General features: G+C 33.3%; 3 protein-coding genes and 1 pseudogene across 6 annotated transcripts; 1 reads left to right on the top strand and 3 right to left on the bottom strand.

Annotated features, from left to right (window-relative positions):
- The first annotated feature begins 410 nt into the window (after positions 1–410).
- On the top strand, positions 411–3,268 carry LOC106327254 (protein BTR1-like). Of its 3 annotated transcripts, none has more exons than XM_013765360.1 (8): positions 411–523; positions 616–681; positions 795–1,033; positions 1,280–1,386; positions 1,803–1,996; positions 2,428–2,489; positions 2,658–2,815; positions 2,897–3,262. In XM_013765360.1, exons 2-8 carry the CDS (start codon positions 618–620, stop codon positions 2,991–2,993), a joined length of 921 nt encoding a protein of 306 aa, XP_013620814.1. In that variant the 5' UTR covers positions 411–523; positions 616–617; the 3' UTR covers positions 2,994–3,262. The 3 variants fall into 3 exon arrangements, with proteins under 3 accessions (XP_013620814.1, XP_013620813.1, XP_013620815.1); XM_013765359.1 differs by having other exon boundaries at positions 2,422–2,489; positions 2,897–3,183; XM_013765361.1 differs by having other exon boundaries at positions 456–523; positions 2,365–2,489; positions 2,897–3,268.
- A 32-nt stretch (positions 3,269–3,300) lies between these two features.
- On the bottom strand, positions 3,301–5,573 carry LOC106327251 (NAC domain-containing protein 78-like). 2 transcript variants are annotated; one of them, XM_013765356.1, is made up of 6 exons: positions 5,302–5,573; positions 4,964–5,241; positions 4,712–4,885; positions 4,024–4,530; positions 3,858–3,948; positions 3,301–3,781 (listed from the first exon to the last, which is right to left on the bottom strand). In XM_013765356.1, exons 1-6 carry the CDS (start codon positions 5,465–5,467, stop codon positions 3,423–3,425), a joined length of 1,575 nt encoding a protein of 524 aa, XP_013620810.1. In that variant the 5' UTR covers positions 5,468–5,573; the 3' UTR covers positions 3,301–3,422. The 2 variants fall into 2 exon arrangements, with proteins under 2 accessions (XP_013620810.1, XP_013620811.1); XM_013765357.1 differs by having other exon boundaries at positions 3,858–3,945.
- Positions 5,574–7,552: 1,979 nt separating this feature from the next.
- LOC106327253 (zinc finger protein ZAT5-like) lies at positions 7,553–8,992 on the bottom strand. Its single transcript, XM_013765358.1, has one exon. The coding sequence runs from the start codon at positions 8,712–8,714 to the stop codon at positions 7,665–7,667; it is 1,050 nt and encodes a 349-aa protein (XP_013620812.1). The 5' UTR covers positions 8,715–8,992; the 3' UTR covers positions 7,553–7,664.
- A 3,796-nt stretch (positions 8,993–12,788) lies between these two features.
- Positions 12,789–13,359, bottom strand: LOC106323128 (annotated as a pseudogene).
- Between the last annotated feature and the right edge of the window lie 4,574 nt (positions 13,360–17,933).

The raw sequence follows: 17,933 nt of genomic DNA, 5'->3' as shown, positions 1-17,933 counted from the left end.
GGATCTTGAGTCTTGTTTACAGCTCATTTGAAGCATTTCATTATCTTCTCAACGGTGATGGATGCAAACAAAGGAGATGATGTTGGTTTTTAGTAGTTTTTTAATTTCTGGAGTTGGGGGCCCTGTTGGTTTCACCATACTCTGTTTCTTTCAAGAATGTTGTACTGGTTTTTATAAATCGATTACAAAGCGTTAAAAAAAAAAAAAGAAATTATGAGAACCAATTTTAAAGAGGAATTTATTTGAATATGCTTAGATACTCACATATAACCTAATTAATGTAAGAAAAAAACTTATTGACGTTCAGATTTTTAATAAATTAATAAAAAAAATTTAACTGTGTAAAATAAATCTTAGTATTATAATGCTATAAATTTAAATTAGATTAAATAAAAAATAAAAGAAAATAACAGAATAAGGAGAGCAAGCCTAGTGGATAGATAGAGAGCAGAGAGCCCACCTTCATTCACTTCTCAAATCAAACGGCGGCGACGGAAGGAAGGAGAGGAGATTTCAAATTCTGGTAAACTTCCAAATCATCTTTCAATCTGTATCTTCTCCGTTTCGTTCATTGTATTCGTTTAATGTTGATTCGATCCTTATCTCCATCTCTAGCAATGGAGTCATACGCCCCTGAAGAAGAGCTCACCAACAACAGATCCCCAGAGCCTTCGGAATCTGGTATCTCCGATCGGATCCACTCTCTGACTTAAAATTGTTTGCCTAACATCGTGAAAATCGGATCCGTATCTTGAGCTTGATGATGATTGATTGCTATTGACTTTTTTTTTAAGACTCTGCGGAGAAGCAAACGCACGTTCGGTTTCTCGTATCCAATGCCGCAGCAGGCTCCGTCATTGGGAAAGGAGGCTCCACCATCACTGAGTTTCAGGCCAAGTCCGGGGCGAGGATCCAGCTCTCGCGTAACCAAGAGTTTTTCCCTGGGACTACTGATAGGATTATTATGATATCCGGATCGGTTAAAGAAGTTGTTACTGGACTTGAACTTATCCTTGATAAATTGCACAGTGAGGTAGATAGATAGACTCATTCCGGGCCGGCCGTGAGATTTTGGGGGCTGAATACGATTTAATAAAGATTTCAATAGTTTGGGGGCTTTAAATTTTTTTCTATTCATATATAAATTTTTTCACATTTTTTGGGGGCACGAGGCGAATGTTTCATCTGGCTTGGTTCAGGACCGCATTTGTATTTCATGTTTTTATATATTGTGAGAGCTGTTTTTGACTTTTTTTTTTTTTTCTATTTGATTGTTTAGCTTCATGCTGAAGATGGTAGTGATGTTGAGCCTAGGAGAAGACTAAGACTTGTGGTTCCTAACAGTTCTTGTGGAGGCATCATTGGAAAAGGAGGGGCCACCATCAAGTAAGATTGTATCTGCTCATGTTATTGTATTGTTTTCATGCTTTGAGTGTATGCATAAACAAGTCAAAACTTTATGACAGGTGAAAATAGGTTTCTTGATTTTAGAGATAAATTAAGCCATATGCGTTGGTAGATCTCTCACCACCAGAGTCTCTGGCTAGTTATATTAATATTTAATTGGAAAATTTCTCAGAAAAGCTCAGAAACTCATGTCGAGAGACGTTCCAATTAAATATTAATATAATTGGTGAGAGACTCACCGATGCATGTGTCCTTAGTTTGAAGTATTAGAGTTTTAAGTTTTAGAATATGGCATTGCATTTTTTGTTTTGTTTTTGGCGTTAGGAATATTGAATTTAGTAGTAGTACTTGGTTTCACCAACCGTTAAGACGTTTTTTTTTTTCTGTTGACACAGGTCATTCATTGAAGAATCTAAAGCTGGTATTAAGATATCTCCTCTGGATAATACCTACTATGGGTTGAGTGATAGGCTAGCCACATTGTCTGGAACCTTCGAGGAGCAGATGCGGGCTATTGATTTGATTTTGGCTAAGCTTACTGAGGATGATCATTACTCCCAGAATGTGCATTCTCCATATTCATATGCAGGTATATCAACTCAGTATTAGCTTAGTTAAGTTTGTTTATCTCCTTGAAGTTTCTTTTGTTGTATGTCTTTGATTGCATTTCATTTATCCATGTGGGAAAGCTATAAAGTAAATGGTTAGATCATTTTCGGACTATTCATTAAGTTTTTCTAAATTATTTTTTATATGAAAAAAGACTGTTTAGTTACCACACAGGGTCATCTGGACACTCTAAGTGCTTTTGATTAGAGTAGGATTTTCTACTGAATTATAGATTATCAGATGTCAACTTAGGTGTTAATGTGTTTAGTAATGAATTTGAGATTGTATGATGCTTGTCTGTTCTTGAGCCTTTTTGTCTTGTAAGTTCCTTTCAACTCGGCATTTTAGGTCTTTTCAACTCTGGTTTTCATGGTCTTCCATATGCGTATGTACTTCCTTCTGTAGCAACAGCGGGATACAATTCAGTTAACTACGCACCCAACGGTTCTGGAGGCAAGTATCAAAACCACAAGGTTAGTCTCTTTGCACCATCTTCCACTCTATTTATGCATATATTATATGAAAGAATCTCACTGTTACTGCTATGGATAGTATGGTGTATCAATTTGCAGATATATGAATGAATGTTGTGGTCTTTCGGTTTTTACATGTCTTAAGCTGAGGGTTTTGGTATATTCCAGGAAGAAGCTAGTACAACGGTGACAATTGGTGTGTCGGATGAGCATATAGGATTGGTCCTTGGCCGTGGAGGAAGAAACATCATGGAAATCACTCAGATGACAGGTGCCAGAATAAAAATATCAGACCGAGGTGATTTCATGTCTGGAACCACTGATAGGTAAAAAGTTTAAACATTATTGAGTTAAAACCGAACCTCTCATGTCTAAACATTGTTCAAAATGGCAAAAAAAAATGACAGGAAAGTGAGTATCACAGGGTCACAAAGAGCAATCCAACAAGCTGAGACGATGATAAAACAGAAAGTTGATTCAGCCTCAGAGAGAGCCACCGAATAGAGTATCCATCATTGGTTCCTATCTCTTGTCTGTTTTATTTATTGGTTTGAGGCTTAAGCTTTAAGATGAAGTCTTTTGAGTGAGGCAGAGAATGTTCTCTCTAGGATCTTTGTTTCTTCTTTCTTTTTTTTTTTGGGTCTTGACATTATACAATGTTTGGAGTTAGATGTGCTATTTTCATTTGTTTTTTAATAACTTTATTTCATTTTGTTGAAGTTTTGTTGTAACAACCCATAACATTGCATTTGCTTCTTTCATAATAGTTTTTGTGTTCTTATTTGTATTTAAATTTTGAAGCTCAAGCTAGAAACTGTAAAGAGAGTTCAAACTATTGGGCAGCAAAGCACTGCCAGAGTTGAAGTCTACATAATTAGAGAGGTACAAACACTTACAAAAGTTATTCCCCATACGATTCAACTTTTGATGCTATTACCGAGCAGAGACTATGGTTCCTATTTTGAAGCTAACATAAAGTAAGAGAATCCAAAAACACATGAAGATCAACATAGCTCTTGTTGCTGTAATTCGTCCGGTCTTGCTTTGGACCAAGCCGAGAGACAGGACTACGTTGAGGTTACCGTTCTTGTCATATGACCAGCCCATACTGCTCTCCGCCGCTAGAGTTGTCATGTTTGATATTCTCATCATACCTGCAGTAACGTGAACCGAACCTGAAGATTGCGCTGCGTGTAGCCTGATTGCAGCGTCCTTTGTTTGGAACTGAGAAGAAGCAAATGAGGGTGGAGCAAACATGTGGCTGCCCTTTTTGAGGAAAGGGTGCTTTGAAGCTGCATGATTTGGTTTCAGAAGAGTTAGAATCTGTCATCAAATGATTTGTTTGAAGAGGAATGTATGAACATCTACCTGAATCCAAGTCAATGACATCTGCATCTTGTTTTGAAGAAGATCCTTCCCCACTTTTCTTCTCCTTCTCCAGTTCTTCAGGGGAAGGCTGCTGATGTAAGAGTAAGTTAGAAAGCACTCAACAAACAAAAAAAAAACTAAGCAAGTCAGAGGCAGAGAAGCTTACTTTCTGGTCGAGTCCTTCTCCAGATCCCAACAATTGAGAAACATCAAGAGACAAATTCTGAGCATCCTCATCGTCAAAGAAGTTAAGATAATCTTCAAAGTTAAAATCATCTTGTAGAGGAGCACCGCTGAGACCATCACTGAGTGAAAGATTGTTGCTATGATTGATGAACGGCTCCTCAGGCATATAGTTAGCATCATCAACAGGAATGCCGCTGTAGCAAGTATCAGCAGCCACAAACACATTATCATTGGAAGTTTCCAGATTCACTGCCTTCTCATCTTCCACACCACAACCAATTTGTTCACCGGGAAACAGAGAACAAGGCTGAATGCCACCGTCCCGGATAATAGGCTTCAGCTCCTCCTCCTCAATTGGTTGTTCAGAGTCCACAACATAGTTTCCACAGTCTTCATAGTTTCCTGATTCAACGTTATTGCTTGATTCTCCATGACAATAATTAGTCTGAACAGGAATGGCATCACAGACCACCAGATCTTCAGGCTTCTGCAAAACAAAATCAGGATAACCAGACGTTAATACAAAAGAAACCTAAGCTAACTAATCAACAATCTAAACAGGTATCATGTTCTGTATCTATAACCACATCACTTATATAACTCTTTAGCACATGCAAAATCACACACTACAAAACACTCTTAAACTGTTGAAGAAAAAGGTAGCAAACCTCGTCAATGTCGAGATAAACATCATCACCATCAACACCAAACCCTTCACAAAGAGCCTCTTGTTCTGGTACAAACGTCATTGTATCCTCTTCCCACTCCTCTTCAAGACAAGGAGCACCGTACTTATCCCCTGTACCACACTTCTGGAACACCCTACACAGCACAAACGCATCCTACACAAAAACAGACTCAAACAACTTTGAATCCATTCTCATAAAAGTAGAAACAACACTCAAAATCAATCTTATTACTTGTGGGGCACCAGCAATCTTCAACTCATCATCAGTAAGCCTATACTCATGCATAACCCAATTACTCCTCTCGCCACGTGGAGCTCGACCTTTATGATAAACAAGAGTCTTCTTCATCCCTACAGCTCTCGTCCCGTTACGAATCTCCCTATCCTTCCCTGTAGTCTTCCAATAGCCTCTCTCAGTGGCGCGATTCGTCTTGGAGCCGTTGCTGTACTTCTTATCGAGCATGCTGAAGAAGTACCACTCCAAGTCTCTGCCTTTAAGCTTCGACTTATCTACAAACACAATCGAATCAAACCTAATTCAAGATTGAGCTAAACCCAATTCGAGCTAACCTGGTAGGTCCCAAGGCTCGGATTTGTAGACATCGGCGACGGAGATGGCGTCGAAGTTGAAGGGCTTGTTGCAGACCTTGCGTTTGAGGTAGTAGCGGACGAGTTCTTCGTCTGTTGGGTGGAAACGGAACCCAGGAGCTAGCGACGTTGCTGAGCCGCGACCCATTGATCGGTGAGCAAGAAAGGTCGAAGCTTTATGGATAATTCAGATTTGAGAAAATTAGGGTTTTCAGAAGAAAGAAATGAGAAAGAGAGAGAGAGAGAGAGAGACGATCACTGGTATATATTAGTATATATTACGACATTATTTTATATATTCACTTTTAGTTTTTTGGTTTCTATTATTAGCTGTTTTTTTATACAGTTAAAGATGGGATTGATATTAGAAAAAACATTATAAATTACCACTCAATTTTTAATATCAAATGATAGCACATAGAAAAATGTTTAGTGATTTTTTTTTTTTGGACAACTAGCAAATGTTTAGGGAGTTAAAATATTTTTTTTTCATTTTTAAACAAATGATGTTTAAGAGAATTTTTGATGTTTCGATATGTAATGTGATTTAATATTTTTATGAGATTTAATTGTATTAAAATAGGTGCAACCAATGTTATTTTTTAATTTATTTTGTAATTAGTTGAATAACTGTTAATTTATATCTTAATGATATGTTTTCAATAAAAATAATTCTCTAGTAATTATTATACATTGACTTAAAACATTGTACATTTTGGTACAAATAAAATGCTATTCAAGAGACGAGACATATTTGTTTATATTTCAAATAAGGAAATTACTTGAATATTTTTGTGTGAGAGAAAAAACATAAATAAGCGTTACAAGAACTTCAAGCATCGATTTTATCATCACTTGCAACAGGTCAAACATTAGACAACTGATTTATAACCAAGGATACATAAACTCAGGAGTCCTATGATTCCAAATCTTGTAGAGACCTCTTTCCACAGCTAACCATGTCACGTTTTTCTTACTCCCGTCGTTCTCCCATTTTGAATTATAAGCTTCGAATTTCTGGTAATTCTGGAATTCATATCCATGCATTAACTCACATCTAAAGACTGTCGCATGAAAAAAAGCATCGTTGAATCTCCAATGTTGTTCTTGCCCATTCATCAAGTATTGAACCCCTAGATCGTCGTTTCCTGAATAGCAATGGACTCTGAGCTTGGTCCTCTTTTGGAACTTGTTTACGATCTCAAACAAGTTTTTCCCAAACGTGTATTCAACACAAGCCGCTAAAACAATGAGAGCAATTATGAAACGTTTCATTTTTTACTTAATTTTGTGTTTAAGATTTTTGAATGTGTTTTTTTTTTTGGTCTTTTCAAAATTTGAGATTTTGATGTACTTATACAAGTTTTAGTATATATCTCTTTGGAGGTTATGCGTTACAAGATCTGTCTTCCTCTTCTGTTATAAACGTTGGAAATGTTAAATATATTGTTAATCTACCTGTAATGTTGGACACTGATTATCTTTTGATCTATTACAGTCTTGATTATCTTATGGCGGTTACTTTTTACTATAAACTGGTCTAAGTTCAATGTCTAGTATACCAAATATATACTAAAATTGTATATACAAATAATAAACTTAAACACAAATATATGAATGCATGCACTATTTGTATATCTTTTTTTGGGTCATTTAAAAAAAAAAATCTTTTTTTTGGGTCAACAAAAGCTTTTATAGCTAATTTTAATACTCTCCAAAAATATCGTAGAGGTTTTCTTTAATGCATGCACTATAATTTACCTGTTTCTGTAGAAAACAAAAGGATCCGTTACTTTATTTTCAAAACTAGAACATAACAAGTACTATCTGAAGGAGGCGAATGATTAAATGTGGGTTTGGTGTCGTAATTCACGAATATAAAAACCACGAGCTAAGAAGTCTGCCATATAAATTCTCATTGTTTCAAATCAACATTTGTCTATGGTTCAGTGAAAACTCAGAAAGTGTTGAAAATTCACGAATATCAAATTAACTATTATAAATAGAAAAGAGAACTTTTGGTACAACTGCCAAAAAAGAGAGGAAGAAATAAAACAACAAGACTCGAGCCATGTCATGCCCTTTTCATGAACTTAATTTAGCTTTTTTTTTTTAAAAAAAGAACTTTTTGATCCAAAGTATAAATGAACATGATATCAATTTTATACAATCGAAACTAACAAAGTGATTAAATTTTAGTATTCCTCTTAAAAAAAGACAAAACAGAAAAAAAGAATCTCACAAGTCTTTAACAAGCAAAGAATCGGTTATACAAACAATAAACGTTTGATATACAAACCAATGTTTTTTCTTAAGATTATGGTTTATAATATATTAATAATAAATCAGTAATGGCAATCCACCAAAGTAGGAGGAGACAAGACAAGACACTTTGGTTCATCTCTTTGCTTTGTCTGTTGATGTTCTTGTTCATGTTTTTGCTTAAAACATAAGCTGAATCCGTTGACCCTATTCTCATATTCCGGTGCGGGTAGATTCAGATCCAAATCCAATGACACAACCATCTTCTTAGCTCTCTTTGTCGATATTTGATCGAACGACATCGAAGACAATGATAACTCCGTGTTGGCTGCAGCTAAGGTCACCGTCACAGTGGGAGCAACAACAACCGCGCCTCTATGCCGTCTCATGTGGCCACCTAAGGCTTGTCCTGACGTAAACTCTTCTCCACAGATTCCACATTCATGAACCTTGTTGTTACCTGCCTTACCGTACACGACAAGCGATCTATTCTTGTTGTTATTGTAAATAGTTGTGGTTGTGGCGAGTGAATCATTTTCGTATATGTTCTTCTTGAGGTGGTCAAGGTTGGAGTAAAAGGAGGTGGCCTTAGGTTTTTTGTGGCTAGCTCTATGGCCACCTAAAGCCTGAAAAGAAGAGAAGGTCCGGTCACATGTTTTGCATTGATAAACATAGTGACCAGCTTTACCGCCACCGTTAGACGAAGAAGTCTCTAGGAACCTCCTGCTGCTAAATTTATACGTGTTATTGTTGTTTGTTTCATGGTTAGGTATCTTGAGCTGTGGAAGAGAGTGGCCTTGGGAAAGGAGGATCAAACAACTGGCTATGTCTAGATCTTCCTCGTCTTCTTCGGCCTTTAATGTTGGGTTGTTGTTAGAGGACCAAGAGGCTGACGAAGATGAAGACGTGATCACACCATCCTTCTTGTGGTTTCCCACATTATTGGCTAAGGCATTTTCCTTGGAATCAAGATTAGTGTATTCCTCTTCAACGTCGCGTGAGGGGCAAGAAACTATAGGAGGAGAGATAGAGAAAGGAACAGGAGATTGTGAACGTTGTCGTTTTTCCCTCTTTCCTTTAAGGATCAGTGATTGCTCCTTTGAGGCTGCTATTGCCTCTTCGAACGCTTCCATCAAGATCAAGAGATAAAGATTAACACAGGAGAAGAGGACTTTTGTTAGTGCTGATCATGAAGAAATGAATATATAGTAATATGTTAAAGAAGAAGATGTGTGTGAGATGGAGAGAGATGTGTGGAGAGATGGATACATAAATAGTGAGTGATATAGGAAGAGAGGAGTCAAAGAGAGTCACCACACGTATATAACAAAAATATATGTGAAAAAAAAACTTTTTAAGTGTGTGAATGTGTTTCGACTTTTCTTTTTGTAGCCTCTTAAATTTTAGTACTTCTGTTATTGTCTCTCTTTTACCATTTGCCCAACTTGGCAAACTGATCACAATACAATTATTAGATAAATAGAAAGAGAGAGAAAGAGTGTGTGTAACCATCTGAAACAATAAATTAATTTGTATAGTAATATATGTTTGTTCCACTTCATTTTCCGTTTTCTTACTCTGTATAACGGTTTATTTTTGGTGTGATCACATATCAAATAGCTTGGTTAGTTTTTTTTTGTTTAAATTAGTTTTCACTTTGATGAGAGCATTTTAACAAATCCTAGGCATCACTTCAAAATAGACATTGCAAGATAGGTTATCACAAAAACTTACATTACGCTTGTAGTTTTAATTATATAAAATATAATTAATTATAACTTTAAATGACTTAGGTTTTCTATTTTTTTTTAAATATAATCCGAGATCATTTGTAGTTTATATCTCTCCTTGTAAATGTCGATATATTGTTATTAAAGTCGTGTTAAGTTTTAATCGGTTGTCTTTCAAGAGAGATTTGAGACAATAACATAAGTACTGGAAAATAGTAAATAAATAAGTTTACTTATTTCTCTAGTGATATCAATTCAACCGGTAAAAAATCTCCAGAATCTGTTAAAATGATCGAATATTTCCACCATAATACTATAGAAATTTCACTTGCACATATATAATATTAGTTTCTCATAAAAACATATATAGAATATTAAAATACCAAAATAAAAGAGATAAATAGAAATGCATATCACAAATAAACACATGTTGGCGTGTGTATGTGCAGAAAAGGTATATACGGATTCCGTTAATGCATGGATGCATGATGTGAAGAGCACCACTCCACGTCAAGAATATTACCAAGTAACAAGCAATCAACAAGTGCAGTTCATATCTTCAGTAGTTATTATATTTATATTATAAACTCTCTCAAAAAGTTATTATATTTGTAAAGTTACAAAAAGTATTATATTTTTTTATAATATACCCTTAATCAAAATCTATAATTATCCTCTCCGTACTTAATATTTTGCGCAATATCATAATTTTTCCATGAATTGTTTTCTTATTTACGTAATTTTGTAATAAATAAATAAAACTGAATAACTTCTTTGAAAATGTTATATGTGATTTTGTTGGTCAAGATTCAAGAACAAGATTATATACGTAATAGAATAACTAAAATACATTAAATTGATATGGCATTAATTGCAATGTCATCAAAAATATATATATATATATTGCATATATGGTTTCAAATTAAACAAAATCATTATTAAGCCCATAAATAATCATAACAATAAATAAATCCAGAATATTATTTTGAGTTAATAGATTTAAATAATATTACAGAGTATAACTGACCAACTAATATCAACAATACATTTGTATTTATTAAAAACAACATATATGGCTTTCAAATATACAACTTAATTAGATTATGAAACATTTATACAATCATATATGCGAGGACATCTTTTGTGTCTCAAATATTATATATACATAAAATATTCTCGAATATTAAATTGCAACAAGTTAAATATTAGACAACTGGTTTATAACCAATGATACATAAATTCAGGAGACCTATGTTCCCATATTTTGTAGAGACCTTTCTCTGCGGCTAACCATGTCGCGTTAGATCTATTTTTGAGTGAGCCATTCCATTTTGACGTATAAGCTACGAAGCTTTGGAAATGCATGAAGTGATATCCATGCTTTAACTCACAATGAAAGACTGTCTCATGAAAAAACGCATCGTCGAATCTCCAATGTTTTTCTTGCCCATTCATTAAGAATATAGTCCCAAACTTGTCGTTTCCGGACCAGCAACGGACACTGAGCTTTGTATGCCTTCGAAACTTGTTTACGATCCCAAATGAGTTTTTCCCAAACGTATCTTCAACACAAACCCCTAAAACAATAAGAGCAATTATGAAAAGTTTCATTTTTATTTTATTTTTGTGTTCAATTTTTTGAAAATGTTAAACTCACATTGATGTATTTATACAAGTTTTCGTATATAATTTCTTGGAGGTTATGCGTTAAAATCTGTCTTCTCTTCTTTTATATCGATTTATGCTAAATGTAGAAAGCCAAATTTAAAGAAGATTAAAATTAGAAAAGCTCGATAACCTTCTGAGACGGTCGTTGTCTATATGGTCAGTAGCGAATGGTTTTATTTAGAAATAATTTTATTACTGCAGCAGAAATTATTAAATAACACATACACGCAAGTGAGAGTAAATAACTTTTCACTAGAGCTTGATCCGCGATTTTCACTGGAGCTTGACCTACGCGGATGTTAGTTTTTTTTATAAATGAATATTTATTTGTATAAGTGATAATATATATTTTTAAAGTTATCCGTTTAATTTTTTTTTTAATATGACATTTCTAAACACAATAATTTTATAGTTTATATTGAGTAGTTTTATTTTATCATGTAAAATTTTAATTATATCATCCATTTATTTAGAATATGACCTGTAAATTCACACAAATGTATTTTTATTTTTTATGGATCAATTTTTTATGATAATATATAATAAAACTGTTGTATAAACTGTTTTTATGGATCAAATTTTATGATTATGTATAATAAAATTGTTGTATACTATTTATTATGTATATGTAGAATTAGTAAAATAATGACCATATAATGTATGTAATTACGAAGTATATATGAAATCAATTATTTTCAAACACACATATTTATAATAAAATAGGAAAAGATAAAAAATACTAAAAATTAGGTTTATTAATTATTGTTGCCGTAACTTTTAGTTAGAATTTGATTTTGGAAATGTATTAATTAAAGAGGAAAAGATAAAAAATTCTAAAATGTAGGTTAATTAATAACTTCAGTGGTATGCCATTGTAAATAAGTTAAAAAAGTAAGGGTTATTTTATTTTTGTACTTCTTTTTTAATAATACAGACTAGGTTAAGATCCGCGCTTTGCGCGAGATGAACATTATATATATAAATTATTTTATATTTTATATGTTTATAACATATTCTGAAATAATAAATATATATTGAATAAAAAAGTCATTATCTACTATTTATATAATTAAATTGGTGCGAACATATAAATACGTTTTATAAATTGAAAAAATATTTTTTCAATTTGATATGATATATAATTAAATTTAAATGATAGTAACATATATACAGTATATTTTAATATTAATATTTATTTTAGATGATGCTTTTTGCTCATATTTTTTTATCATTTGTATCTGTTACAACAAAAAGTCTAAATTAGTGATAACAAAATTTTTACTTTGGGTCTTTTATTTTGATACTTATTAAATGAGACTTTCAACTTATATTATTTTTTTAATTATTTGTATCATGTCATAACAAAAGTTTTAAATCATAGATCACAAAATTTGAATGTGAAACTTTTAACAGTTTTTGTAATTTATACTCGTTTAAAAAAAAATCAAAATATAATATATAAATAATTTTTTTAATTTTTATTATATGATTACTATGATTGTTTAATTTATTTTAATAGCTTAAAATTAAACAAATATAATTATAATACACACTTATTTTTATCAAATCTTGATTATTCAAAATCATTAATTGTCATATATATTTTAGTCACATTAGGCAATTCCGTAATCTTATTTAAGGAAATAGGGAAGCACATTAATAATGTATTTATTGTGGTTTAATAAAAAGTTTATTATATATTTAGATGGACCAACCTATTTCTCTAAGGATTCTAAGAATCATTCTAGTGATGACACGTGGCTACAAAAAAATGTTGCAATGCTTCTCAAATAATATACGTATGCCTTACTAACGGTCAAAAGTAGCTGACGACATATGACCACCACCACCAACGCTTTTGCTCGGCCTCTCATAAGGACCACCGGCTCTGCTTCTAAACCCTCTTCCCTCGTCTCCTCCACGTATGTGTACACCAGCTCTACCACCGCTGTACATGTCACTGCCTGCACTTGAGACTATGTCTCTCTAAAGAACCGGGGCTTGTCATAACTCGCTGGAGTGTAACAATCTGGTCCACGGCTGTATCTATCACTGCCTGCAAACCGATCAGCTGCGTACCTGTCACTGGCGTATCGATCACGGGGGAAGTAGGCTTCTCGGCTGTCAAACCTGTCTCTACCACCATCATAACGATCATCTATGTAACGTTCACGGTCCACATATCGTCACGGTCGGTATAACGGTCAACACGGCCACCAAGGCTTCCCTTGCCAGCAAATGAATAGCCGCTGTCTCTGCCACCAACTCTAAGAGCCGTGACTTTCCCATCATCTCGCCCCAGTTTTAGCTCAGCTCTGTTCACTGAGATGACCCGATCACCAAAGTCCCTTCCATGCATCTCTCTGATGGACTCATCCATCGCCAGGCGATCAGCGAAAGTGATAAACCCAAACCCACGTGAACGATTGGTATAATAATGGTATCTCTTTAATAAAATCATGTATTGCTTCATGTATCATGTGATTCACGTTCATATTTACCAAAAAGAAATGTAGATGTATCATTTTAACAAAAGCAATATATACGTGAATCATATGTGGATGATACAATAAAGGCATAGCATGATCAGCCCCTATCTCTAGAAGATGTTGCAGTATGTATATCTATAAAATTAAAAAGGTAACAAACCTAATATATTTTTTTAATTCCTCGCACATATAGGGAACATACGTAAATGGTGCATCACAGGGGGTTATAACACCACACACATTGAAGCACAAGCATAACGAAATTCAAAACACTAAGCCAAACTAAAGGAAGCACATAAGACAAAAAAAGGTAAAAGAGAGTAATAATCCGACGACCCCTAAGGTGTTTCTTCAGCCGCCTTTATACTTTTTGGAACAAGGTTCGCTTGTTTCATCATTAAAAGGGCACCATCCTCCTATATCTATTAGCGATCCTGGCCATTCAGGGCTTTCTGGCTTGTTGATGTCCTCAGTCGGAGTTACTAAAATAACATAGTAATGTATGAGCTTCAAATTTCGAAGCATCTCGATGTAATAAGCGTCATGTTTGAATTGATCTGAGACTAGGACCAAACTTGCTTCATAGGGCCTGTTCAAATAAGGAGAGTCCTTTAGCAATAGAAAAATGTCATTCAACATTCTAACACAGAAATGATAAAGTAGAAACGACAACAAGAAAGAGAGAGTGTTCTGAAGAATTTACATATAGCCATATAGGCAAGTAAAAGAATCTGGCCTCGCCCAACGCTTCTTTTGTTTCGCAGTTGAGTTGTTCACAATTCACACTGAATTGCTTAGGCCCACGAAAACCCATTTGATCAAGAGCTTCTTCGATATTACTTCTAAAAGAAGCAAGATTATCGATACCAACAGGGATTGGGTAGTCATCCATGTTCCAGAACACGAGTGTTTCATCCCCTTTGACAAAGAGAAAAAAAAAGACAAGGCATAGACGAATTTTACTGAAATAAAGAAACCATTATTATACTATGACGTATCGATATCTAACAAACAATTTCGGGTAAGAAGAGATGGAGAGAGATCTTACCGGAATAAAACTCAATGGTCTCGCCTTCTTCGCCCATGGTTCCACGATGAGATCTGGAGACTTTCTCTCGCTAAATTAGGGTTAGATGAGAGAGCCTTAATTATGAATGTCTTGTGTAGAGAGTTTTTTTTTTAATAACTGCGCCTCGCTGAGAGATCTATATATATATATATATATAAGCTGTGCCTCGCATGTTTAAACCCCTTGGATCTCAAAAAATAAAAAAATTCAAGGGTGTTCGCATATTTTCAGCAATGGCGGATTAGCTAAAAGCCTCCCGTTAATCATCATCATATGAGGTCTAAGCTCATGTCTAATTTCTTTTAATGGGCCTGAAACATTAGCTTATTCGGTTAAGCTCATAGACCACAAATAAAATATTTCATGCAGACTATGATGACGATTGACGAGGGAAGATCTAGAGGACAAATTAGTTAAGCCACTGAAAAAACACTTTAAAAAAAACTTCTCATATTATCAACACATGTGCGTAATTAATTAAAATTTTGAATTTTAATCATTATAGAAATATCTTAGCCAATGGTGTTTCACAAGTGAATGTTTTCAATTGGCGAAAATAGTGTATATACCAAAAAACTGACAGGATTTCACTATGCATCTGGAAGAATTTCATCGTTGTAAGTGTTGTGAACAAACGTGAATCAACTTTGAAGAGAGCAAAAGAAAGATCACAACGAATTGAGGTAAACACCCGTTTTAAGATTTTTTATTATTATGTGAATGAATAATCTTACAAACCTTTAGACTCGTATTTATAGCAACTTCAAAACTCGATTTCTTTTTTTTTCCCAAGGAATACATACTTATCTAGAAAAAGTAAATTTTCCTAAACCGACCCAACGAATATTGCTGAGCTTTTAATGGTGCACAGAGATTTAAGATACATCTAGATGCAAGAATAAGCATTCAACATATTCTGAAGACAAAAAACACAATGGCTGACAAACTTGTACGAGGTGACCGGACTCGGTCTTCTACTATGATGTATGTTAATTCGATTCTTTCGAATGTGCTCTCGGATCCGGATCTTTGTAGTTTAGTATAGCCTTTGGTGGAAAAAAAAATCTTAGCTAATGTATAATGAAGTCATGTTTCTTTAGAAATATCCTATCCAAGGTCGGTTTACTATTAAGTATTAACTACTTATAGTTTTGTGTGGTCGATTTAGGGGTTTTTTTACACTCTGACTTTGTCATTTTCATGTTTTTTTTCGATAACACGAATCTTTCGTTTGTAATTTTACATATGACATCTTTGCATTTAATTGCCGTTTAGGGTTTTGACGTTGTAGTGGATATATGGATGATTGATTATTTAGAAATACTATTTCACGGAAAGTTTTGTTTCATTGGTCGTTATTTTCTGATTTGATTATCCAAACCACTTCGAGTTAAAAAAAAAACTTGGAAACTATGTCACGCCTCTTTGCGTAAATGCTAAAGTACCTATATAATTATAAATGATAGTATAGATTGAACCGCACGCTAGTAAATGTGTTAACTTTTACCGTTTTATAAATTGATAACTTGTTTTTTATGATTAGTGTATATATTTTATATGTATCATCATATAATTATTGCATTAATATTTAGATTTTTTTTTGGTTTTATACATCATAATCGAACTCGAATCAAATCGAATAATATGGTTATCTGGTTATTTTTAGATTATTTTTTAGTATAGGCTCAAAATACATGAACCGAATCAGCTAATTAATATTATTACTTTTGGTAAAAATATCTGAACCTGTATCAGATACATTAATTTTGGATATTTTTAGGTTTCAAAACCCACCCAAAAATTTATAATACCCGAACGGAAAGAAATAACTCGTACCTGAACGGGATAGCCAAATGTATATGTCTAACTGATTCAGTAAACAAATTAAAAAGACTCTTCGTTAACCATTTTGAATTCATGTAAAATAGAAAACAATTTCATTCAAACATGTCGAATAATTATGGTTAATATGTAAATAAATGATGTTGAAATATTATAGTAAATATAATGAATGAAGTAGTTAAAAGAATAAGAAAAAGAATGTAAAAGATATAATAAAACACTTCAAAATAGGTAAATTATGTTTTGTATTTTTGTAATAGATAATGTTGAATTATTTATAATAGAAAATAAGAAGTGGTTAGAATTAATTAAAAATGAAATAAAAATCTGTAAAAAATTATTTAAAATAGGTACTTCATTTTAATAGAAGTAACGACTGAACTTTGAAACCGTCGTCAGTTACACTGCATGGCATCGATGTTTTCAAACATGTTTTAATCATATGGGTGTAACTGAAAACCTTTTACATGAATATCCTGAACAAAAAGAATATAACTAAATGGAACGAAAAGAAATAGAATAGATATAAAAAATATTTATTTATTGAACTAGAAATAAAATTAGGCATTCCACAAAATTTAAGTTGCTGAATATTTTACAAATAAATTGTTTTCTTTCCATTCATTCTGATTCACGTTCATATTTACCAAAAAGAAATGTAGATGTATCATTTAAAAAAAAACAATATATACGTGAATCATATGTGGATGATACAATAAAGGCGATCAGCCCTCAGCCCCCTATATCTAGAAGATGTTGCAGTACGTATATCAATAAAATTAAAAAGGTAACAAACCGAATTTTTTTTTTTATTCCTCGCACATATAGCGAACATACGTAAGTGGTGCATCACAGGGGGTTATAACACCATACACATTAAAGCACAAGCATAACGAAATTCAAAAACAGTAAGCCAAACTAAACGAAGCACATAAGACAAAAAAAAAAGATAAAAGATAGTAATAATCTGCTGATTCCAAAGGGAATCGAAGATTACCGACCCCTAAAGGTGTTTCTTCAGCCGGCTTTATACTTTTTGGAACAAGGCTCGCTTGTTTCATCATTAAAAGGGCACCATCCTCCTATCTATTAGCAATCCTTTGATAGAAACGACAACAAGAAAGAGAGAATGTTCTGAAGAATTTACATATAGGTATGTAAAAGAATCTGGCCTCGCCCAACTCTTCTTTTGTTTCGCAGTTGAGTTCTTCACAATTCACACTGAACTGCTTAGCCCACGAAAGCCCATTTAATTAAGAGCTTCTTCGATATTCCTTCAAAAAGAAGTAAGATTATCGATAATACGCCAAAATATTGAATTTTTCGTTAAATACTCTATATACTAAAACCTATGATCTTTAATATTATTTTAAAATTTCTAAACACATTTTACATTTATAATAATATATATTAAACTTTCTTTCATGGTACATGGACATCGTTTTAATTTTTTGTCAATTAATTTAATAAAACTTCATAATACTCCATAAATTGGTGGAATAACTAATATAAAATCGCTATTTTCTAGAGAAACGGAAACAACAAAAGTTCCAA

The sequence above is a fragment of the Brassica oleracea genome, chromosome C2, assembly GCF_000695525.1.
Source record: "Brassica oleracea var. oleracea cultivar TO1000 chromosome C2, BOL, whole genome shotgun sequence".
NCBI lineage: Eukaryota > Viridiplantae > Streptophyta > Magnoliopsida > Brassicales > Brassicaceae > Brassica > Brassica oleracea.
This window is presented reverse-complemented; position numbering and strand designations above follow the sequence as displayed.

Bases quoted from the DNA above. Each gene is read 5' to 3' on its own strand.
- LOC106327254 (XM_013765361.1), top strand. From the start codon at position 618: ATGGAGTCATACGCCCCTGAAGAAGAGCTCACCAACAACAGATCCCCA. The intron at 1,034-1,279 runs GTAGATAGATAG...TTGATTGTTTAG, and splicing joins TTGATAAATTGCACAGTGAG to CTTCATGCTGAAGATGGTAG. The intron at 2,816-2,896 runs GTAAAAAGTTTA...AAAAAATGACAG, and splicing joins ATGTCTGGAACCACTGATAG to GAAAGTGAGTATCACAGGGT.
- LOC106327251 (XM_013765356.1), bottom strand. From the start codon at position 5,467: ATGGGTCGCGGCTCAGCAACGTCGCTAGCTCCTGGGTTCCGTTTCCAC. The intron at 5,242-5,301 runs GTTAGCTCGAAT...TTGTGTTTGTAG, and splicing joins CGAGCCTTGGGACCTACCAG to ATAAGTCGAAGCTTAAAGGC. The intron at 4,886-4,963 runs GTAATAAGATTG...GTTTTTGTGTAG, and splicing joins AGATTGCTGGTGCCCCACAA to GATGCGTTTGTGCTGTGTAG.
- LOC106327253 (XM_013765358.1), bottom strand. From the start codon at position 8,714: ATGGAAGCGTTCGAAGAGGCAATAGCAGCCTCAAAGGAGCAATCACTG.